At 32.9% G+C, this 25,747-nt stretch overlaps 2 protein-coding genes across 2 annotated transcripts in view; both read left to right on the forward strand.

Moving 5' to 3' along the window:
* The first annotated feature begins 26 nt into the window (after positions 1 to 26).
* Positions 27 to 6,098, forward strand: LOC100367939 (origin recognition complex subunit 6-like). The gene is made up of 7 exons (XM_002740102.4): positions 27 to 175; positions 1,685 to 1,823; positions 2,503 to 2,666; positions 2,776 to 2,877; positions 4,795 to 4,907; positions 5,325 to 5,393; positions 5,668 to 6,098. The coding sequence occupies exons 1-7, from the start codon at positions 111 to 113 to the stop codon at positions 5,805 to 5,807; spliced, it is 792 nt and encodes a 263-aa protein (XP_002740148.3). The 5' UTR covers positions 27 to 110; the 3' UTR covers positions 5,808 to 6,098.
* A 4,865-nt stretch (positions 6,099 to 10,963) lies between these two features.
* The window catches only part of LOC144344643 (uncharacterized), a 45,973-nt gene continuing 31,189 nt past the window's right edge, over positions 10,964 to 25,747 (forward strand). The window contains exons 1-4 of the mRNA XM_085500627.1: positions 10,964 to 11,015; positions 15,901 to 16,152; positions 19,514 to 19,600; positions 25,130 to 25,269. Of these exons, the coding sequence (XP_085356753.1) occupies positions 10,964 to 11,015; positions 15,901 to 16,152; positions 19,514 to 19,600; positions 25,130 to 25,269 (531 nt within the window). The remainder of the gene's footprint in view (positions 11,016 to 15,900; positions 16,153 to 19,513; positions 19,601 to 25,129; positions 25,270 to 25,747) is intronic.

The raw sequence follows: 25,747 nt of genomic DNA on the forward strand, positions 1-25,747 counted from the left end.
CATTTCATTGGTTGAAGCATCTGATGTCATTCTGGCGCGAAAAGTTCACAATCAGCTGATCGATTACAAGTTAAAAAGCTGGTCAGTGAATTTACCCTGAAAGTGTCAAGATGGAAGATCAGATTGTGAAAACTTTGGCACCGAAGCTTGGAATACATTCAGCCATGATAATTAGGTAGGTTTTTTTCTGCCTTTCCTCACCTACAGTAAATATTAAAATTGACCGCCGTACTGCTAACTGGAAGACGAAACGGGCCACATAATTATGAGACTGTTTGATTGGATCATTAGATTATGATTATGATCACATTTAGTCGTAAAGGGGTCAACGGATGTTTATTATGCCGAATTTTAATGAAATCATGGGCGTACTAAATGTAATCAATATGGACCGTGACGAAAACCTAGTTTTTTTAATATTTTTGTTTTGATATTGCATGTTGAAGACTCCATTGGATTATAATTTATCGTAATCTAAACAATGTTGATTTTGCAACAGTAAATGAAAAATGAGAAACACTAAAATGCATGCGCATGTTTGTTGTTGTACGTACCAAAAACTATCAGTACACATGTGTATTACACCGTTTCATTGAACAAACTCTTAGTTGTGTACTGCAAGAACAATATTTAGAGTTGATAAATAGATCATAAACAGAAGTTTTCATCAACATACAGTATCAAACAAGAGTATTGAAAATTAAAGGGCGGTGGTCGTCGCGCTGCGCATGTGCGACATTTGTGTTGATAAACATTGATTTTCCCACAATCCAATGCGTTCTTCTAAAGGAAATCGTAAGTATGAGGTTTGATCTGAACGCGATTTGCATTGATTACCGCCGGTGACTCATTCGATACTTTCGAATCACCTAAAAATGCCTAATTAAAGCTTAGTAACATCTAAGTTTGTACTCGTTGATCTGGGCAGCAACCAAAGTCGTCATCTTTGTTTATACAAGACCCATATATCTCGCGCATGCGTGGCATGACGACTACCGCCCTTTAAATGTTCTCATTTGTATTGCATCTATAATTTTTTCTTCCTTCTTTTGCTCTCATCAGCATAATTGTGATGTACAATTTTTCTTTCATTTTTTTTCTAAAATTCTGGCGCATGTTTCTTAACACAACCATTAAAAATATTAACAATTGGGGGGGGGCATACTGGGTTTTCCCATCTAATAGCAATATTATAAACCAGTGACTGATGCAGCATTATCAGTCTTTACAAAGATTGATAATTGAATTAGTTCATTCATGTTGCTCCTGCCTTTATAGAAACTATACAGGTCAATGACCTCATCATTCACGCAGACATTTATATCAGTATGGAACTATCGATATTTGCACCTGTATTTTCAGCTTAAATATTAATATTTTGTTTGTGTTTCTATTTCCTTCTTTTGACTACCACTATACCATTAAACCAACTACATGTATATCATAAAAAACCTAGAACTAAGATTTATTTTATATACCCATTTTCCTTGTACATATAACTTCCCAAAGTTTCAGCATATGATGCACGAGTATGAATCTTCTGATTCTATGGATTGATGGCTGTAATTCAACATTCACAGTGTTTTTAATCTTTTGTAATAACTCATATTTGCATAAATATTAATATATATAATAATATATAAAAATATTATAATAACCTCTGTTTTTTGTTGTTTTTTCCCAGGAAAGCTTCAGAATTGATTCGTCTAAGTGAAGTTCGTCTTAGTTCAAGTAGTTTCTCAACGCTCAATATGACAGGGTCATGTAAAGCAGTAATGTGTCTTGATTTGGCGTCATCTTCCATGGAGCAGCCAGTCAGCAAGGTAGTTAAAGCGACCTGCACAAACGCAGGAATTGAGTGCCAAGCGGGGATAACTACACGCGCTAAAAATGCAAAGGCTCATGGGTAGACGCTTGTTTGTGAACAATGACACGCTATGGCCATCTGACGCATGCGCAGGTGACAACTCCCTCTCTTTAATTAATACACTCAGTGTTTGTATTTACCTTACTACTCTATTAAAAGCATATCTCTAATATATAGAAGCGCACTTAAATTTCATTTACTGTAGACTGAATGAATCATTAAAGTTGCGGTACTTATTTTCAACCATAGAAATACCCCTGTAAGTTATAGAAGTGTTTGCAAACACAGTAATTGTAAAATTTATTGATGTTTGTTTCAGAATCGTGTTACATCTTAGTAATTTTACGCAATAGAATATATATTTTTCAGAAAACTGTCTGGGGAAAAAAAATTCCATCTTTTTAAAGTATTTTAAAAATGAGATAATTTTATTATTGGAAGCAGTGGTAAATGGCTCAAAAATCATAATATTTATGATTTTTTTTTGGTTTTTAAGTTGTTCGGCAACCGTAATCTATTTTATTGGTAGCCAATTATTTATTAACAATAGAATGGTGACATTGTGACTACTCTAGTGATTAAATTTGTCATATTTTATACTACAAGATGGTTTTATGCAACTATTTTTTGTTCAGAACACTGCAATCCGATTGGCTGGTGTCAACAAAAAGATGTACAGTAGCATTTTCCAGACACTAGAGAACGCTCTAGATCTCCAGCCGAGACTGACAGCTCGGGACGTGGCAGTACAGTTCGGTTGTGTACAAGCAACATCATTAGCACAGAAAATACAACAGAGGTAAGGTAACCTGTACATAGACTTTCTGGTGAATAATTTGCATGTGACATGCATAATATCAAGAAATACAACCTTTTTACTTTGAATTCGTCTACCCATTTGTCACCAGGTATGAGACGGACGTCAGTTGCAGTGAATCACCAAATCAACAAGACGCAATAGATTTCAGGAAACCAATGTATCCATCAGCAGCTGTTTACGTGGCATGCAGGTAATTTTAGCACTTGTTAGCTCCGCTGTCGACTTTGTCGAGCGGAGCTTATCATATGAGTGATTGTCCGTCGTCCGTCTCCGTCGTCGTCATTTTTGGTAAAAAGTGATATTTTCGACTTGTTAAAAACCTCAAGTCCAATTGCTTTGATATATTGTACATATAGGTACTACATGTGGACCTCTCTCAGATTTGTTCATTTTCTAATGATATCTTCTGTTCTTTAATTGCCATGTGCATTGCTAACAACGGAGCTATCTCAGCCGACAGGCTGCTTGTTTTTTTAATGTCTGATTTAATACTGCAAGTCCAGGCTACGAACGTGAAATAATATTAATTTTCTATTTTCAGCAAATATTTTTGTCATCTTTCAAAAAAATTGTATTTCCAACGCTCTTCTTGGCAACAACTCGCCTGATGGTATTTGAGGTGTACAAACAGTGATGGAAATTAATCTAAATAAGCTGCAGATTAGATGGACCAATGAAGTTCCAAAGCTGCGGCCCCAACCAAAACAGAGCAGGTCCTGATTGTTTATCATGCAAATCCACCACACCCAGACAATATAAACACTTAATTTTTGTTTTACTGATATTCCTCCAAAACTAGTAAGAAAGATAAAATATAGAAGTTTAATATAGAATAGAACTGCAATCGAATCATAATTAATACATTCTCCTTAGAATATTGTAATGATGTTAATTATAAATCAAAACTATACAGGACGACATTACTTTTGTCAACTTGTCATAGCTATTATAAGTGGCTGTGGTTTATCTCTTGAGGATGGTAAACATATTTAGGAACTGCTGGATATCAGTATTATTATGTATTTGCGTGGTATTTGTACCACACTGAATTTAAGCTTGGTATGATGTTTGCTTTTCGATTGGTGATTTCTACTTACCGTAGTTACAAGGGTTTTGCCTGGCACATTAAAAACCAAATTTTGTTTGAAATGTTGACAATTGTTATGATTATCGATGAAATACTAATACCGGTACTACCTAATCTATGACCAAACATCAACAGAGCGCGTTTCCATTGTAGTGTATGCATAGTATTCTTAGACTGAAGTTGATTGCAAGTTTTAGACTGATGTTATTCATTGATTACCCCAAATTTGATGTTTTTGCAGTAATACATTTGAGAGCCGGTAATTTTTGGTTATTATTAGCTTTACTGTTGACTTATATTTTTGACTTCTTGTTGAAAATTGCAAGTCTGATTGCTTTGATATTATATAGAGGTTACTACATGTGGACCTCTCAGATAATTTTTATGAATATTTTTGGTAAAAAGTGGTATTTTCGACTTCTTGTTGAAAATTGCAAGTCTGATTGCTTTGATATTATATAGAGGTACTACATGTGGACCTCTCAGATAATTTTTATGAATATTTTTGGTAAAAAGTGGTATTTTCGACTTCTTGTTGAAAATTGCAAGTCTGATTGCTTTGATATTATATAGAAGTACTACATGTGGACCTCTCTCAGATAATTTTTATGAATATTTTTGGTAAAAAGTGGTATTTTTGATTTCTTGGTGAAAACAGCAAGTCTGATTGCTTTGATACTATACATATACTACTACTATACAGTTTCTAATGATATCTTCAGTTCTTTAGCTGGAATGTGCATTGCTAACAGCGGAGCTATCTCAGCCAATATTCAAATTTCTCAGTAATGACTATGACTGACCTTCATAAATACATGGTCATATAATTTGTATTCCCATAATAATTTTAAAACGTGATGACTGCAATGTTTCTACAATGCAAGCCTGAATTGGGTGGTGATTCCATTCCAGGCCATGTGTGCGAGGCAACTGTGGTTCTAGTTAACATTTTCAGGTGGTTTACAACTACTTGTATAACCCAGCTTAACACAATACATGAATTTGTTTGTTCCTTTCCAGATGTTTAAAAATCCGAGTTGACAAAACCAAAGTGTTAAGTATTGCAGGAGTTAAGAGATCTACATTTGACAAGCTGTGTGGGGCATTGGAAAGACATGCACTCAAACTAAGAGGTAAAAGTTACTGTTGTGTTTTCAAGTTCATAAACTTAGTTGAAGTCTTCCCGAAATTTGATGTGATGTTAGCTGGATTTTTCCTTGTTCCAAATTAACCTGGCGATGAATCATCGTAAATCCACATGTGTCAGAACACAATTCAAAAGTGAAATTTGAACTAACAATGAAATATTTGACGTAACATAAAAATGATTGAAAAGTGGGATGGATATATATCCAAGCAAATTTAGTCCATCGAATATTTTTTTTTTTTTTTTTTTTTTTACAATTTTATTTTTTACAATTACCGATAATACAAGACCTCCTCACTAAAGGTGATGAGTTGGTTATTTTTCTGGTTTGAAGAGCATCATTAGCATAATTGATAGCAATTAAAATAAATATTACAAATAAATTTGTTTTAATTTATTCCAGAAGGAAAAACTGCATTGAGTGGGAAGAGAAGTAGTAACTGGATACAAGACTTGGATAAATCATATGAAGGTAAAGTTTGTTACAATGAAGCACTTAACTACAAATTAGAAAAGAAACTAAATCATGAATGATTCCGGGAATATGTTAATATGTTAATATGTATGCGAGGTCTGTTTGTTGTATCTAGCTATTCTAAAATTTAACATGGATTAATTTAAGAATGTTGACATATTTAGATTAAATTATTCACGACATTGCCTTGCTGAGTAAATACACGATAACAAACAAAATGTCACTTTTTAGCCAAATTCTGATTATTTGATCATTTTTCTTTCACCAACAGAGGATGATTCAGAGTCGGGACAGCCTCAGTTGTTTGAAAGTAGATCTCCACGAAAGAAAGTAAAGAAAAATGACTTCGATGATTGGAAAAAAAAAATTCTTGCAGGAGCTGAATCAGCTGAAAAAAATTCCACAAAGTAATTGTTTGTATAAGGGAGACCCTGTAGGTATCTTCATTCAATCAATCAAAACCATTTACTTTCAAACTGTTGACAAACTGAATTGTCAATACAGGAATCACTCAATACATTTTATATGGAAGCCTTTCCCTGACTTGATGTCTTGTATTTTTTATATATAGAAATCTTTTCCGACATGGTGTCTTATATTTTTATAAAGAAGCTTTTTCTGTCATATCTTGTACTTTTATGTAGAATTCATTCCCATCTGTTTAATTAAATACAGTTACCATAATAAATATATTCAAAGTGACTTGTATGCAAGTATGAAAAAAAAAAAACTAAACCATCGTCAAATGACAAGCACATAGAATGTTCTGTTTTTTTGTGTCCTTCAAGTTGATGTAAAACAAAAAAAAACAGGTGTAAACATGTTGCATTTATTTAAAGTGTTGTTAAACCCACTTGGAAGGTATGGGGGGGGACGGGGGTGTATATGCACTGGCCTGGCCTGGCCTTGTTATTACATTACATTACACAACACTTACACCACTGTAAAAACAGATGTCAACACAAATACATGTTGAATATTCAGGCAGTTTAGACAGGTTTACGTTGTTAAACTCAGGATCTGATGATTGGTTCAAATATATACAAGAGTTGTCAACTACAGATGTTTGATTGCATGAAAGACATTAATACTTAAAAAAAAAAAAAAACTACACAGAAGACGGATATCTATCGTCAATCAAAACATTACTATCCGTGAGTCTGATTGTGCGTGTTATTTATTGACTGCCATATTTACACATCTTGTCAAAAATGCAAGATATGAGAGGTATTACTTTTATCTCTTTTTACAATGTAATTCCATGTGATGTATATACTGTATGTTTGGGCTTTTAATCATTCAATCAGTTATGCCAAGTGCCTGTATTATGCCATGTGTACTGTAAAAGCATTCATTATCACTGAGGTTTAAACTCGCTATTTTGATCATATTCACATGATTTTAATTTATCTGATTTCGAGCATTAATGTATTTACAGTACCCTAATAATATGGTGCCAGTCTGTTAGAAATTTTGAATTCAAGTGTGTTCACTTTTATTCATCATTTTTTTTTTTTTTAAATAAAATGGACTTTAGGGGATTTTTATTTTAAAATTTACCAGTATGAAAGATTTTCTTTAAAAACGTGTATAAACGAAAAGTGTTGCATTGTTATTATAGAAGTTGTATAAATCAACTTTCAATAAATTGTACGAGAGTTGACATAATTGGTGTATGTAATGTGTCGCCTGTCGCCTGTCCTCCCATAATGCACTGTGTCTTTGTATATACCATAGATGGCAGTATACTTGTTTTAGGGACTCGTTCTATTTTCGAATTCATAATCACCTGGGGGTAACTGCCATGAATGTTGCTGTGATATTTTTTTGTTTTTAAATGAATTTTCTGTAAATAGCTTTATAAAACTAATACAACATAAATAAAAAAAATGGTGAAATGTATAAGTTAGGTAGATGTATATTACTTTGCATGACAATCCCATGATGCATTGCCAGGTATGAATTGGTGTCGTTGTTTTATTGACTTGCATGTGCTTGTTACTGATCAACTCTTTGAATGCCAAAGACGACCATCTTGATTTTTTAAAGTGTAGTAGGATGAGAAATGAACAAATACGAAACATGCAAGTGGACAATTATTATTTTTTTTTTTGCCCTTCAGTTTTTGTCAAAATCAGTCAACACTCACTGGATTTAGAATAATTCGTTGTTGGCGTTGTGTCACTAAACTGTTATCTTCGTGCAGGAAATTACTACTTTTTAAATTGTTAGGATGACACTAGAGGGAGCTATTTTCGGTATTAGAAATTAACATGTTTGGATTAGACAGGTTCCATTTTGGCTTGGACGTTTTTGTCATGCCATACACAACGAAACTTTGAACCATTAGAAACTCTGCGAGGGGCGATAGCAGAAAAAACTGCGAATTTATTTTAAATAAATTGGACACCGGTAAATAGAGAAAACTGTCAAACCTGTTTTTTTATATTGCTAAATTCAGATATATCTAATTCAAAAGAAAGTTTAATCTCACAAAAAAGTTATTGGCATTTAATTAGAATTCACTAATTCGTGCATTGAGTCAAATTCGCTAAATGCATGTCACGTAGCTATTTTTTAGTGTTTCACAGTTAGTGTATAGCGTAGCTTGCATACCAAACTGGCAAAGTCGGGACTTCTTTTTTGTTTTACAATAAAATATAATTAATTTTAGCCTTTTTAACGTGATCGCAAAAACTAACGTGACTGCGAAAGAAATCGCTTTCTTTAGCGGTCAGCTTAGTTTTTGCGCTAACGCTAAAAGGACTAAAACAACAATTAATTATTTCTTTTTGTAAAACAGACAAGAAGTCCCGACTTTGCCAGTCTACTTGCATACGTGTGACTACTGGGCCATGCATCATGATGCTTAGAGAGCCTGAGGAAAGGCTACGTTCGATCGCCCCTGAATAAACAGCTTGAAAAAGTTGATGGACGTAATATCTTCACTAAATAGATGCATAATGTGACAGATTGCGAATACAAATCAGATTTGAGTCATGGGCGGCAAATTGTGTCTGTGTCAATGACAATTATCATTTATTACATATTACAGGAGCAGTCGTAAATATAATGATAAATGAAATATGACGTAGGATAAATAGCATTTTATTTTAAATACATGCAATTAATAAAATTAGTAACACTGGCATAAATCGCGAAATCACATATCAAACAACAACATTTCAAGAAAAAGATGAATAAATTTGTTAAATCTATTTGTTTTTCGTCTGAATACTGATTACATTATAAGTTTATTCTACATGGTTACAGGTTGCCGCAATTCAATGAAACGGATTGTCGACACCGCCACTTGACAGGTATGTCATCTATTAAATCATTTCATTGACCTCGCGTACATGTGACATGCAGAAAGCATATTATTTGATTTTTGGTCGAGATGGTACACTGTACCTGCCCGGGTGTCAGTTTCGGATGATCTGATGAATTTTAAATGTGTCACCCATGTCTTGGCATTTGGATTAGGGCTTAGGTTGATATGCTGTATTTTGATGTCAATACACGAATTTAAATTATTTTAACTGGGTGAATTGCATTTCTATATAGGATTGCAATTAAATATAGTTGAATCAAACTCCAATTGAATTTAATGTAATTGAATGTACCTTTCGTGGGCGCCCTGTATCACGTGAGCGTAGCTCCACCTGTCCAGGTACATGGACAATTATTCCAATAATGTACATTTACATTAAATTCAGAAACAACGTGTTTTAATTTAAACGTTTGTGTTATTTTCCCAAATATCTGAATTGTAGGAAAATCAGCGATTAGCGGTGATAAAACATGTTGAATTTCAGATTCTTCAATTTAAAGTAGAATTCTACACACAAATAAAAATGGTTTCATTATTAAAACAATTAAACACACAATTAGATATAGACGAAATGATACAACTGTTGTATGCGCTACACAAATTTACCCCTCAAAATGCAGGAAATGGCGTTTCAGGGGTCTATATTCAGGAGGTCGCGCCTTTTGCGCAAGGTTGGTTAGCAGTTCTCGCCCCCCCCCCCCCCGTGCAAAATCTCGTGCCGCCGCATCTGAAGTTGAAATAAAACACGTTCAAATCATTATATGTTGCCCTTTAGTAGATACACTACACGTGTATTTCAGTCCAGCAAACCCTATTACGCACTGCAAGCTCACTTTAATAACCCTCGGCATGATAAATATAGCGGCTTTGGTTTGAACGTTATAGTTTCAGCCAATAAGATATCATTTGGGGCAAACGTAGTAATCTTAAAAGGACGCCTTAACTCACCCATCGCTGCAGCATTAATAGCACACTTGTGTCGTTCCATATTAGTTTGTAATATTTCATTCAAAGTCCGGCCTTTGAATATATCTCCAAAATTCTCTGGCATAATTGAGAATGAGTAATATTTTAGAATCATAAATATTTTAACGTCACAGCGTCATTGCTTATGAAACTGGATTACATATCTGAATGTTATTGAACAGCAAAATAATTCGAATTATGATATTTAAAGTGACTGAAAACCAGTGTAGTGAGTGTATACGCGAGATTAGTCTTTTGAAGCGCCTTCTTTCTGTTCATGTGCTAAGCAGAAATGATTAATATTTCTGTTTTTCATGAAATGATGTTTTCATCATGAATTCATATGGAAATAGTTCTGTACAAGTTTGCATTCTCCAGACAGTAAACTATACAAGGGTACTCGATGGAAGGATCGAGTGAACCTCAGACAACTTCTTTTACTTGTCTGATGTGGGTGGGTGACAGTCACTTCAGGCTTGTACACTGGCCCAGGAGATAGAAATGCGCACGGACCGGTCCAATATGGGTGGAACAATCATGTAACGAGGAATCAAACCAGCAAAAATATGAACACTATGTACACGAAAACAACTGAATGCGTTGTAACTGAAGCTACCTCGAAAATTCACCGTCCTTCGGAAATGAACGTGCTGATGAAGGTCGGTGGGAAATCAGTTTGCCTTTTACGAAAATATTGACTAGTGTAATAGTACTAATACAATGTGTATTTCCCATTCTTAGAGTAACTAACAAATGGAATTGTTGGAATTGTTTCATTATCCATTCCAGGCATCGAATATTAATTTGAAATGTCAAATACCATTCGTTCATCTTTTAGTTTTAGCTTTGCTGGTTTCCCTGGCAACTCTTCCGGTAATCGATGCGCTTTCTACGATTCGGTTGCGCATGCGTCAGAAGTGCTCCCAAAACAAAAGCGCGGCTAGAGACGTCAAATCTACACCTTTGCTCCGTCCTATAGTTTATAGCTGACTGGTGTCTATTTTCTCATCCATGTAGATGCATCATCAACGAACGTCATGATAGAATTATGTGGGTCGTGGAAATAACATAGAATTTTATTTGGAAAGTTGATTTGGTACTGGATCGGGCAACAGATGAGCCCAAACTTTTTCGGCACACATGATGACGATATGTAGCTTCCAATGTGAGAAGAGCTGAAATACGCCGCCGTTCGCTATAGTCTATTTGTAAATGATGCCGAAAATCACAATTTTGGACCATAATTTGCAGTGAAGACAATTCGACTATGGGGTGTTCGGCGAGCCAACAACATGTCGATGCGTTATTCAGAGGAAATGGTAAGATCTTTTAGGATATGAAATTACCCCCTTAAATAACGTTTTTACATGTCGTTATTGTATGAACTTTGACTGACACGAGTGCAAGCCGCAGAAAATGTTGTCTAAACTTGACCAGGTCTTTGAATTAAGGCGAACTACATGTACAGTCTACCAGTCGAAACAACGCGTGTATGTGGTCGGACACTGCCAGTGGCAGGATTGGTTTGGCGGGCCTCTAGTAAGACATTAGGGACTAGAGCTGGGTGAAGTCGCGGCCTTTTTGCGAATTCTTACTTTAAAATTGCTCATGTTCTGCAAGTATAAATATGTCTAAGAATAATATATCATTTAACTTTGATTTATTGAATAAAACTACGTTTAATTGTAGTTATTCAATTTGGCTTATTTTCGTCTGCTATAGGTATACACGTTTTCTCAGCGGCCCGTCGATATGCTATAAATACTTCGTGCCGTATATCTCATGGCAGGTGCATGAATGTGGAATAGGAAATTTAAAAGTCAAAACGGAAAATAAACGACAATGAAAAATCCACGAAATGGGAAATACTGTTGAATAACTCACAAGGTCATGACCTGTTGTGAATTGATGTTGCGTGTGGAGGAAACCATGTCAGACAGATCTCCAGTCACCGCTCATTGACAGAAATGTGATTAGATAAGTGCAAGGGCAAAATAATTTGTCGCATACAGAATGAGATATTGAAAAACAACTCAACGAGAATCTCACACCGGGATTGCGAGTTGATGGTTGTTCTTGTTAGACAGAATACATGATTTACTAGTATTTGGTTATTTAGGATTTCATCATATTATGTTTGTTATAAGGCTATAAACTGTTTTTTAAAAATCCAATTTTGTTTCGAGCAGTCAAAAAATGCAAGAAAACATTGCAAAGTAAGATTACCTCGTTTTGAGTTTAAAATTTAACACAGTAAAGCAGTAGCTCTTTTATTTCAACTCAGTATTAGCCCTTGGCTAACCTACAATTGTTTTAAATTTAGCTTCCATGACTTGCTGTAATCATTTATACAAATAATTATTAATGTGAGTTGCTAGGTGAAATGAAAGCTTCTAACTGGAGGCTTTCTATTATGACTTCATTGTGTCTCAATTTACTTCAACTAACACAATTAATGTTGTTGCTTTAGACGGAAAAGTTTATTAAGTGGAGAAATTACTTTTCTGGATTACAGTAAAAATAAAAAAAAAACAGAATGCAGTTTGATTTTAAGATTCTTAATTTTTTGAAACTATGAACAGTAGATACTGTATTTCTGTGTATATGAGATGAAAAAATGAATGATTTACTTGTGTATCTTCATTGCCTATGGTAATTTATATAATATAAAAACATTCTGTTGATCGAAAATGCCTTTGATTCACAAAATAGTTTGTTGCTCAGAGGGACTGTGGCTTACTATTTGATTATGATTTACAGTTTTGGGGACAAAGATTTTGGTTAAATAATTTTACATTCACATGGTTGGTTTAGACAGGTGTGTGAATTTAAAATGTTGTCAGTACATGTGTATTTAGGATAATGTTCTTTAAGGAAAGTAAATTGGGAAATTAATGTTTTGGTGAAAAAGGTGGTTGAAAAACTTACATTTAAATTTTTGAAATAAGTAGAAAGTAGTTATCGTGTTATGTAACTAATTTCCTCTTTACTTTTTTTTTAAATTTCTGTACGCAAAAACCTATACCACAATTTTAATTATTTGTGAAATAATTTCATGAATTCAAACCTGTGCATAGCGACTACAAAATGGTCACTATAGGCAGGTGGTCTCTATATAGAGGTGGTCACTAGTAAACATGGGTTTGACTGTATTTAAATGCAAATTTTGTTAACTTTTTGCAATCATTTTCAACTAACTTGCTAGTTTTCTGTAGGGCAGGGCAGGCATCAACCTGTTATTAAGCTGAAGTTAAAATATTAAAAACATCACAGCTAATGGTTTACAGTAAGTGCTACTTTTGACATTTTACCCTGATTTAGAATAATAAAAAAAAAAACTCACTGGAGTGGAATGAACGGTATTAATGTGAGATAATAAAGAACCACTCAAAGCAAAATGACAATCATTTGATGTTTGGAAAACTTTGTACACAATGTCTATTCATGCGTGAATTAATTCATAGACATGAATTGAAAGTTGAGCAGAGTTGGTGTTGAGACTGGCCGTACACATTTGATAGCTGCAGGGGTAATACCAAACAGGCTCTCTTAGCAATTCTTAAACATATTTAACAATACTTTTTAGTAATTGCTGTAATTGATTGAAAGAACCTAAAATAAAGTGCATAAATAGATTTTCAAACACTCCAAGTTAACATGTGTTACTTAAATACCAGCTTCACTACTATAGCGGCCCTATTAAACCAAATAACATGGTACTGTAAATGCATTAATTATTATTCAATGAGTTTCAATTTCACTATTTTCATTGATGAGTACCGGTAACATCCACTAAAATGAATCCATGTGAAAATTTAAAATAACAATGGAACTCATTGTTTCACTACCAAATTTGGTAAAATTCAGAACCAGTGAATTTAAAACATCAAAATAGAGAAATTAAATATCAGGGAATATAGATGGTTTCACAGTATCATATGTGTTTAGAGTTGTAATTAGTGACGTATTTATAGTTGGCATTATTTCTCATTTGTCATGAGTCATTATTAGATTAGTTAATTTATTGAATAAAGTGAATTCTAACTGCATTCGTTGACCTAGAATTAGTGAAATGACAGGTTTGCAAGATGTTTTATTGTATGTGAATATCAATTTCTAGTGAAAGATTGTATTGTTGAATATGTATGTAAATAATCATGGCATATCATCTGGAAAATTGATCATCTGTGTGAGGTCTAGAAAGATTGGAAACACATAATCTCCATTATGAGATGTTAAGTTGTCATGGTAACTGTTGATTCAGCTACAACAGGTGTCACAACTGATTTGTCTTCAAATTTGGCAATTAAGATAGATGTGTAGCTTGGATTGCAGAGAGAGAGTACTTTTCTATCTTGAATCCTTAATGGATTGACAATGTGTGTGGGAAAGCTAAATGGCTGTTCGTTATTCTCAAAGGCTTTGGCTCTTGTGATTGGTATACAATTTTGTAGCCACGCTTTCATAACCAACACAAGATTTCATTATGAACAGTGAATGGGATAATTCTTCATTTATTAGTAAACTAGACGTAATCTAATCTAATCCAATTAGTGATTCATTGATCTGTTAAACGTGGGATGTTTCAAAAATAAACATATTTGTCCTATTTAGAAGCACATTGCCAATAGAAGCACTTATAAATAAATCAAAAATTGTATTTGTTGTATACTGAATCGTTAAAATATCACTTAATTTGACCATTGAAACACCTCTGTAATTTACATAAGCACATGTGCTACTAATAGAGCAAATACGATATAATTGTGGTTTTCAGAAACGATCAATGGTGTTCATTCCCCACCTAGGTTTCTTTCTTTCTCAACAAATTCTGTTGAGCTAGACTGTAATTTCCTTTTTTTGATTAAGCTGCCAGCCATGTAGCCACTTCAATTTTCACTGTTGATTAAAATATTTCCAATATATTCACTACATTGAAATAGGGAACCGAAAATTCAGACAACTCTGAAATATTTTGATTTTGAAAAAGGTTCTAGATTGCCTAGTTTTGGAAAATCCATATTGTACGTCATTTGTTTTTTTAATCAATTCACTATATCATCTAAATTGATTGGAAAAATCAAAAATAGAAACATTATTAAAGCAAAGTTAGTAACTCTAGCTTCTACAGAAATTGCACAGTCACCTAGAAATCAGTTTACTTAAAATTAAAGATATATATGGTGACAGACTACACAGTAATTTTAATTGATGTGTAAAGCTGAACCCATTCATTAGCTATAGAACTTTACTGAAGTGTCCTTATTTTAAAATAGTGCCATAATTCATACATTAATTAGATTGTGAATAAATAAATAAATATATGATTTTGTTTTGGACTATTAAAATTGTTATAAGAATAATTAAAATTAACGTGGTTATAGAAAAAGTAAAAGCAAAATACTAAAATACTCAAAGTGTGATACTCTTTACTCCTTGTTAAGAACAAGGGTGATAGTTATTATCTGAATGTGGTTTCATGCCGTTTTTTTTGAAATGCTGAATAAAAATTAAAATTTTGACTTTTAACATAGATCAGGTGGTCCATCTAGTAGAAAGATAAAAGCAAAATTACTTGACTGACTGTAATCTGTTATGTTTAGACTGGTTTTACCCAGTGTTTTTCACCAAATGGTTCAGAGCAAAATTCCTTGTTTCCATAGTAACAAGTTTTCCTTGAACTGATTATGCAATTGTGGTACAGTTTGTTTACCATTGTAGATTTAGGAATTTATAATTTTGTGAATTTATTCAGTACCATCCTTCTGTAAAAACTTTTGAATTATTTAGTATTTATAATTAAATAATTTATTTATTTGGAATTCCATAGGCTCCTAAGCATATTATAAGAATAAACAAACAAAGCAAAAAAAAAAAAAAAACACACAACTAACAAATTTAAAAAAAAAAAATTGAATTAAAAGAAAATGAAAATTGATTAAGTAAACAGAGCATGTCTCATTTTAATGGTAAATTTATAGAAATCCATTGAATAAATCAATATTGGGGATTGCTAAGTACTCATTCAAATAGTAACTGACGAATGTTTAAAATTTGAAAATCACTGTAGTTTGAATAAAATATCAGGAGAATAATATTCTACATGCACACTTGTTTAAAATCTGCATGACAAGAACACCGCTATAATCATTCTTTACAAATTTATAGCAGAGATATGATCTGTCTAATGTGTTTATTCCATAGGCTATGAATTCTATTCCACCTTAGATAGGAAGACTTCCTCCAGGAGAAAACTGTCAGCTGAGATCAAAGCTATGTACACTACATTCTCCACAGAAGTGATCACAATACTGCATTTCAATGATGTCTATAATATTGAAGCAAGAGATATTGATCCTGTCGGCGGAGTGGCGCGATTTGCAACTGTTATAAAGGAACTTCAGCATGTCAACCCCCTGTTGTTGTTCAGTGGAGATTGTCTTAATCCATCGATAAGTAAGTGGCTGTGATTAGAAAATAACGATTTAAGAAATGGATCATGTAGTACAGCTGACTGGTAATGATTTATCACATCACAATCAATTCGGAGTTGGGTGGAGAGGGTTGATTGGTTTGTGAATTTAATTCCATACTGGTAGTGTGGGGCAAACTTCCACAGATTTCAGCTATTCTATAATGAACCAAAACATATGTATGATAAAAACTGGTAAAATTATTGCTACAACTATACTATATAGATTGTCACACTTTATTTACATTTACACATATGCACAGAAACCGGTTGGCAAGATCGGTTGTCTGTACCCGAAGGTAAAATAATAGCATTGTTCACCGATATTAAATATGCTCTATTAGAAGCATATGCGCTAACATTCTTAATCAGAGATGTATCTATGACTAAAATAAGTCATATTTTAACTTTACAGTACAGAATGAATGCAATTTAAGGTTTATGAGTGCTTCTATTGAAGTTGTGTTTCTAATAGAACAAATACGGCACAGTATTTGCTCTAGTAGTAGCGCATACACTTATATAATTTACAGTACATGTCAATGTTATAACTTGTGGGCAACATTGTCACCTCAGATCACAGGGCTTAGTAAGTAACATTTGTTATCAAACTTTGCATACTGATTGGCAAAATAAAAATAAATAAGTGACAGTGCAATGGCCTATATGGAAATGTTAAAATTAATGGAAAAATTAAAAAGAGTAGATAAAGGATAAAAGTGGGAAAGTAAAAAAAATGGGAAAAAATGAAAAATATTATTGAGGTTGAAATGAAAATAAAGTTTGCATTAATTATAATTTACACAAGAGATCACTGTAGTACCTGTCACAATCAAAATGCACTTTATTTCAAATGATTTTTTAAAACTGGGTTTATCAACATTAAAACTGGAAATCACCACCACAAATTTGTTCACCTGCTACTTTCTTTTCTACTTGACAAGTGTGTGGTGACCACATCATTATTCACTGATCTAAAGAGACAGGCAATCTCTACAACCACCTGTGCCGACAAAAATCTACCTGCTGGGAACATGAGGATATCCCCCATTTCGATCTCTGGATATACAATAAAATCTAAATGACGACTGTGTCTGGAACATTTCTATGTTAATAGATTGTGATATTTTATCCTAAACAAACACATTATAGTTTTTTAGAAATCTTATACAAACAATTGACTAGCCTCTGTCGCTTTTAAAGTAATGATTTATATTACTTCAGAGAATTGTCTACTTTGCAAAACATATACATATATTGCAATTGCTACTCATTCAACATACAGTACAACACTTTTGGCCTTTAGAAAACTAATGCTTTCTTAAATAATTGTATTGATGCTAAATATGTAATATATAAATTAAATTTAGTACTCCTTAGTCTGGCAGGTATCCCCATCCCAAACATTTCTGTATGTTTGTTGACATGAATCCTGTTCTTAGCAAAAAAATCAAAACAATGCAAACTCTTCGACTCTGATATTCCACCCTTTTTGGCTGGACTTCTAAACTGAAAAAAATCTCAGTCTCATAGGCTACTTCATATATTGTTTATCCTTGAGAAACTTATTTGCCCCACATCACCCAACAATGAACAATGTTGATGAACAAAGTTGCAACAACATACTATGTGATAATATTTGCAGGACTTATACTCCATGAGTGTGATACATTGAAATCATCTCAAGAGAAAATGGTGGCAACAATTGATGTATTAAAAGATCAAATATTTATAAAACAATTTTATTTCATGGGTGAAATATAATTACATGAAATGAAAACCTGTATGATAAAAATAATGTAATTTACCTACAATCAAATAAACATTTAAGATGATATATGCATGTGACATCATTGCAATGTAACCATGTATTTGCACAACTATAGTAAATGTCACTCCTTTCCGGATTCATGCAATGCGTTATTAAAAGTAGTGCCAGTGAGTCTACTCCATGGAGACGGCTTACGTCAAATCGTTATACAGATGGCAGGCAACCATCATCAATTGCCATTTAAAAAACACTGACAAATTATTGTAGGCAATCACTAGGCAACTTATTTTAATATCAGTTTTCTTGTAATACAAGTGTAATAATTAAGGTTACTGCTGATGCATGATGTAGAACTTCATGGTATCTCGCTTACTTCAAGTCACATAAGAGATTAGTGATAGAAAATAAAGGTGAATCAGTGATGAAAACTATGGAAGATACAGGTATACTATAATAGTATGGATAGTAGTTTTGTTCATGAGTATATGTATAGATAGATAAAAATGTTTATACAAAATAAAACAGTAACAGCAAAGAAAATGCGAAAGAACAAACAATGATACAATGAAGGACAATTTATATTTGGTTTTAAGGAAACTGTGAAATACAAAATTTGGGCTTCTGCTAACACTTCATCTGTGACCTTTAGACATGATTATGTCAATTTAGTGAATTGCCAATTATTCAGAGGAAATGTTTATTGTTTAAAAACATGTCACCATTTGAAAAACAAGCTGTAATGTGTATGTTACTTGAATCTGACACAAAGTTTGTAAAAGTAGTGTACTGTATTAACTCATGCGCTGTGAATGACCGAGGTGTGTTGATGGTCAAAACACAGTCCCTGTATCAGAAACTGTGCTCAAAATAAGTAACATTTTACTGATTCAGGATACCAGTACATACAAATTTTTTGAATAGCATTTCCTATATTTTACCGTTATCAGATGCCTTGTATTGCCTGGCCATGTAACACAATGAAAAACCTGATGAATGAGTCGTGCAATAATTTCTCATACATCAAGTTATGGGAGTGACCTTTGTAAAACTTGATCACATTAACTATACTGACTAGCTTTTGGTTAGTTTAACTGATATGTATTGTATAGGACAAAAATCTAACCAAACAAATATTTATTTCTAATATACATTTTTCTAATAAAGCCAATATTTGATACATTTAACTTTATAGACTGGATACAAATTTCGCAACCAACGTTCTTATGGTTAACACACCCTCCCAAACGTGAATCCTTTCGCTAAAAAAACGATATACAGTCCATATAGATGATTGTATGCCGATGATTTAGCTGTTACACATTTTCAGTTAAAAGAAAACTTTAGCAGTTTTGTTTTTAAAATGTGGTGCAATCAGAATACTGAAATTCAAGCCTTGAATCATAATTTTTGTGTGTGCTTACAGTATGAAATTATGCCGACACCATTTTATCCAATATTATGTACATTTATCAAATTACATCAAGTAGTTTTGAAATGGAATATTAATGTACTGATTATTTTGTTTCTCAACTTAAAAGAAATTAATATTGTTGACTTTTTAAATTATTATTCAGTGAGTAATGTAACAAGGGGGAGACAGATGATACCTGTTATGAATGCATTGAAGGTCCATGCGGCCGTCTATGGAAATCATGATTTTGGTAAGTGAAAAATTTCTAACATCATGTCTGTTTGTTGCATGCATATAACATTATATGTTAAAATCAAAGCCCAAAATAGAATTAGAAAATAGACACTGTAATAAATGTAACACTAAAGCATTAGGAGATGAAAAACATTTCCTGCTATTTTGTACTGGCTATATAGAACAAAGAAAAAAACTGTTTGATGAGTGTTCAATAAATATTTACACAATGGATGTGAATTCCATATTTAAAAAGATTATGGAGAATAATATAGCTTTAGCAAAATACTTAAAGAGCACAATTTTTAAAACCACAGAAAGTAATTAATTTATTTTTTTATTTTATTTTACTAACATTTTATTTTTATCTCTTATGTATTGTATGTATTTATGTTCCTTACCATACAAAAACCCTCTGAAGGTTTTTTAGTAGTGTAATAAAGTTATTATTATTATAAATATTTTACTGTTGGCTAGACAGATCATAGCTTGTCAAAAATATAAAATTAAAGTTATATCTAGGAGTATACACTGAGTGACAAGTCTGAAAGCTTAATTGATGCATTTGCAAGTGCATTTCTCTGTGGGCGTGTTCATGATGCAGCAACAAATAGAAAGCATATTGTCTTGAGTAAATACTATGATGAAACTTGATCTATTCCATTAAATGCTCTCACGAATATGCTGGCATGTTCACACTTAAAGCTCTCGCTCACTTATGCAAGAGTCTATTTAGCAAATAATTGCCACTACAGTGTGAAATATAATCGTATGTGTGCTTATTGCTTTATATCAGGAAGGTCAAAGTCTATATTCACAAGCTAGGCTGTTAAAAAAGACGTAAAATACATATATACTAGCCTAACAAAAGAATGCTGCTGCCTTCTGTGTGTGAGTTGATGCTCACAAAACAAAACTTTGGTTGGCAAGCTCACTCCAGTTTGCTATGCAATGATGGTCCATGGCTTGAAATCATTTCCCTGCCAATATTCTTTATAATACTACAGCCTTGCAGTGTTCTCTTGTATAATTTTAATCATGATGGTACTTCATGCTAGAATATAAAAAAAAAACAGACAATGGACAATATTCATTCACTGATTGAGTTTGTATGTTATGAGATTTGGGAAACACTTACACATGTTTATGCTAATTAATATATATATATAATAATAAATTTATTGCATCCTTAGAAATAGTTTCCATTGGTTGACAACAATAAAATGTTAGTGATAAAGTACAATACATATAATACTAAAGTAAAAAGTTATTGTTATTTCTGATTTCAAATATTCTGTATGAGTGAGTATTCACCAACTTGTCTTATTGTTATGTCTTTTCTTGAATTAGTTGTCATTCATATGTAAATGAGCTGCTATACTCAACTGGGTCATAATGCTAGAGAGAACACTTAGCATTAATATAATATTATACTGTGATGACTGTCAGTTCCATTTTATCTGAACAATTTTTCCCAAACGCAGTAAATTTGCAGTAATTACAATTAAAGTACTTATAAATTGAAATGAATATATCATACTGACTTGTTCATTAGCAAGTCACAGTATGAACATGAATTGTGTCAGTCATACCCTAAACGTAATATGATATCCTTGAACAAATTTATGTACTTATTATCCACTTTTGATTAAAATCTTATTAATTGAAGGTGTAGGAAAAAATTTGTGATAAAAGCAGTGGAGTTTGATGTATAATTCATAGTAAAATGTAGTTGATGAATAGCATTGCAACCTGCATGCATTTCCTGTCTGGTATTTCGTAAAAGGTTTGACCATGACTAGAGAAATAAAAGAACACTTTGATGCATTGTTTGGAAAAAAGTAATAAAAACACATTTTCCTGTTCAGTAATTTATCCCAATGTATGTTTTTGTTCAAGGTTTTGGGGGGTTGGCAGTGATTAACTATTGAATCAGAACATAAAATCTTGTATAGAGATGATAGAGTAAAAATCTGCGATACTTGCACGAAATCAACAAAAAATGTACAAGATTCTATTTTGCAATTGTCATTATGCAAAATTTAGCATGTAATTATCATTTGAACAAAACAACAGTGTCATTCGATCAGCAATATTTTCATGGTCTGAGATCAATTAACATATTATTCAGATTTTGAAAAACAAAACAAAAATCAATCTATAATAATTTCAAAGATGTGCTGCAAACCACAATTCAAACAAGCTGACACTGTTCGGCATGTTTTTATGACATTCTATACACCAAAATGTGTGTACACTATACATTGCTTTTAAAAACTGCATTTTTGGAAACTGATATATTTATTAATTTTCTATTTCTTTTTGTTAAATAATCGAATAAACTTATCAGTTTCATAAGATAATGGGCATACAGTTAGTTATTTGAGGGAGGGGGGGGGGGTATTGATGAAAACACATTAGTGTTTGCATTCATTGTGTATGTATGTGTCCAAAAATTGCACATATGCTAATCATCCTAGTTTTAAGGTGCAATAATTGAACACAATTACTATGTTTTGTTTGATTTGAATAATGTTTATATCCTATGCTAGTATAACACCCATTGCATCACAGACCTGCTGACTATAGCTAGTTTAAATTTAATTCACTTACCTGTCATAATATTTTGTAGGATTTGTCTACTTCACGTCAAATGTAATGGGGTCAGTCACTATCTAGTGAACCCATTAAAAACAATTAAACAAGTCAATTTCAGATTTATTGTTTGTCTTAAAAAATGGTTATCATTTCATTCCAGATGCCTGATAATTATTTGTTAAATGCTGACAACATATTTCATTTTTTTTAATGCTGACCGATTATAATAAAAATATGGTAATAAAATTACATTGACGCTACTGTAGTAGGAGTATTAAAGAAAGTAGGGTGGAGGTCAGTTCTTTTATTGTGATGACCATCTTAAGTGCTTTGTTAAACATGCTAGCTGGAAATCTAGTACATTACAGAATTACATTTCCATGGGGAATTATTGTTATAAAGCAATATAAGCTGTATAGTATTCTTTATGTGCACAGGTGTCACATGTTATTATCGCACATATTTCAGTTTTTCTCTTGAGAAAATGAGAAAAAATCCATTTTTTTCGAAAAACCTCTTATTATGTAACATATTGTATTCTTTATTTATTGTTGAGCCAAATGTATGATGCATTTGGTGTGTAATTTCAATTCAATTGTGAGTAAACATACCACTGAATTATTGACATAACCATGTTGAGAGATGAACTAATGACAATGAATTTGATTTACCAATATTTGTTCACTTGTTCCTGTTCAGAATGTCAGCACAGAAATATCAATTTGCACTGTGAATGTTATAATAAATGACAGAAATAAGATTAATAACCAAAATAAATGGACACCAGTAGCTCACAACAATTGAATTTATTTTTAATGGCACCTATAAAGTATATGATAAAACATTTACGAACTGGATATGTGTGGACATACAGCTAACTCATGCACACAGACCCAGCCACTCAATCACTGTACGCACTTGTTCTGCAAAAGCCATATCTCGTTCATAAAGACTATTATTATACATCTGTCACCGTAACACCATAAGTTACAGCATGCCATAATTTTGCACTAGGTATTTTCATCCTATCATGTTAGGAAACACAAATTCGAAATATGGAACGACAAACAAGGCTGCCCAAAAGTTTGACAAAGAAGTTTGCTAAATCTGTTCTAAATGCTTTGGATTTCGGCATTCCCATGATGTATTCCTGGCAAGTAAAGATGTATAATAATAAGGTTATTATGAGGATACCGCAAAGTATGCACTCAGACAGTACACAGTCGCAACAACATCTGGTTGATACGGCTGTTGTACTGTCTCTGTGCATACTTTGCAGTATTCTCGTAATAACCTCATATTATGTAACTCAATATTCTTGCCGCAATGAATAGAAGACAACTGCAGGATAACTGAACCTTATAATAATAAGGTTATTATGAGGATACCGCAAAGTATGCACTCAGACAGTACACAGTCGCAACAACATCGGGTTGATACTGCTGTTGTACTGTCTCTGTGCATACTTTGCAGTATTCTCGTAATAACCTCATGTTATGTAACTCAATATTCTTGCCGCAATGAATAGAAGATAACTGCAGGATAACTGAACCTTATAATAATAAGGTTATTATGAGGATACCGCAAAGTATGCACTCAGACAGTACACAGTCGCAACAACATCTGGTTGATACTGCTGTTGTACTGTCTCTTTGCATACTTTGCAGTATTCTCGTAATGGTAACCTCATATTATGTAACTCAATATTCTTGCCGCAATGAATAGAAGATAACTGCAGGATAACTGAACCTTATAATAATAAGGTTATTATGAGGATACCGCAAAGTATGCACTCAGACAGTACACAGTCGCAACAACATCGGGTTGATACTGCTGTTGTACTGTCTCTGTGCATACTTTGCAGTATACTCGTAATAACCTCATATTATGTAACTCAATATTCTTGCCGCAATGAATAGAAGATAACTGCAGGATAACTGAACCTTATAATAATAAGGTTATTATGAGGATACCGCAAAGTATGCACTCAGACAGTACACAGTCGCAACAACATCTGGTTGATACTGCTGTTGTACTGTCTCTGTGCATACTTTGCAGTATACTCGTAATAACCTCATATTATGTAACTCAATATTCTTGCCGCAATGAATAGAAGATAACTGCAGGATAACTGAACCTTATAATAATAAGGTTATTATGAGGATACCGCAAAGTATGCACTCAGACAGTACACAGTCGCAACAACATCTGGTTGATACTGCTGTTGTACTGTCTCTTTGCATACTTTGCAGTATTCTCGTAATGGTAACCTTATATTATGTAACTCAATATTCTTGCCGCAATGAATAGAAGATAACTGCAGGATAACTGAACCTTATAATAATAAGGTTATTATGAGGATACCGCAAAGTATGCACTCAGACAGTACACAGTCGCAACAACATCGGGTTGATACTGCTGTTGTACTGTCTCTGTGCATACTTTGCAGTATACTCGTAATAACCTCATATTATGTAACTCAATATTCTTGCCGCAATGAATAGAAGATAACTGCAGGATAACTGAACCTTATAATAATAAGGTTATTATGAGGATACCGCAAAGTATGCACTCAGACAGTACACAGTCGCAACAACATCTGGTTGATATTGCTGTTGTACTGTCTCTGTGCATACTTTGCAGTATTCTCGTAATAACCTCATATTATGTAACTCAATATTTTTGCCGCAATGAATAGAAGATAACTGCAGGATAACTGAACTAACTTTAAAAAGAGGGACCTACATGTAGGAAACAGATTACCCCCCCTAAAGTAAATGTCCAATCAACAATGACATGTTGATATGTATGCCTGTGAGCAACAACCACTTACACATTAAAACAGTAATCAATATAATTGAATTAAGCAATGATGCATGTAACCTTCTTAATGGTTTGACATTTAAACTCAGATCGATCAAATCGTTTATCTTTCATATTTACATAGATTTTGGTGTAGATGAATTGAATGATGTTGTCATGGAAACTAACTTTCCTTGGATGATGAGTAATGTATTGGATAATTTAACTGAAGAACCACTAGCAGATGGATTAGTGAAACATATTATAGAATGGTCTGGCAAAAAGGTGAGTGGACTAGTTTTTTTTTTGTGGTACTATATAATTGGTGTAGAATATGTGCAGTCACCAGTAGGTATGAGTAACAGTACAAACTCAACTATTACTCAACAACAACAAAATAAGTTTCTTTGAAATAGAATGTGTTTATACATTCAGTCAGGACTCAATTGTAAAAAAAAAAAACCACCACTTTGTGATGCCTCAAATAATATAATTTTTAGCTCCCCTCTTTAGACCATTTACTCTCCTAATGTCAATTATCTTTGCAATGCATAACATTTATTTCAGAGCTAAGTGCTATGGGAATGTGTACAGTAATTTGAACATTTCCGGCAAAGTTTCAGTCAGCTGTATATGTTCTTGTTATGTAGGGGATGATTATTACATTTTTCAATTATTTTGATCAAATTTATAGTAGAGCTGAACATCTACTGGCTGATGATTTTAACCTCTAATGTAATTGCTCTTTTTCTGACTTTTGGGA

This window comes from Saccoglossus kowalevskii, chromosome 6 (genome assembly GCF_978046115.1).
Source record: "Saccoglossus kowalevskii chromosome 6, keSacKowa6.1, whole genome shotgun sequence".
NCBI lineage: Eukaryota > Metazoa > Hemichordata > Enteropneusta > Harrimaniidae > Saccoglossus > Saccoglossus kowalevskii.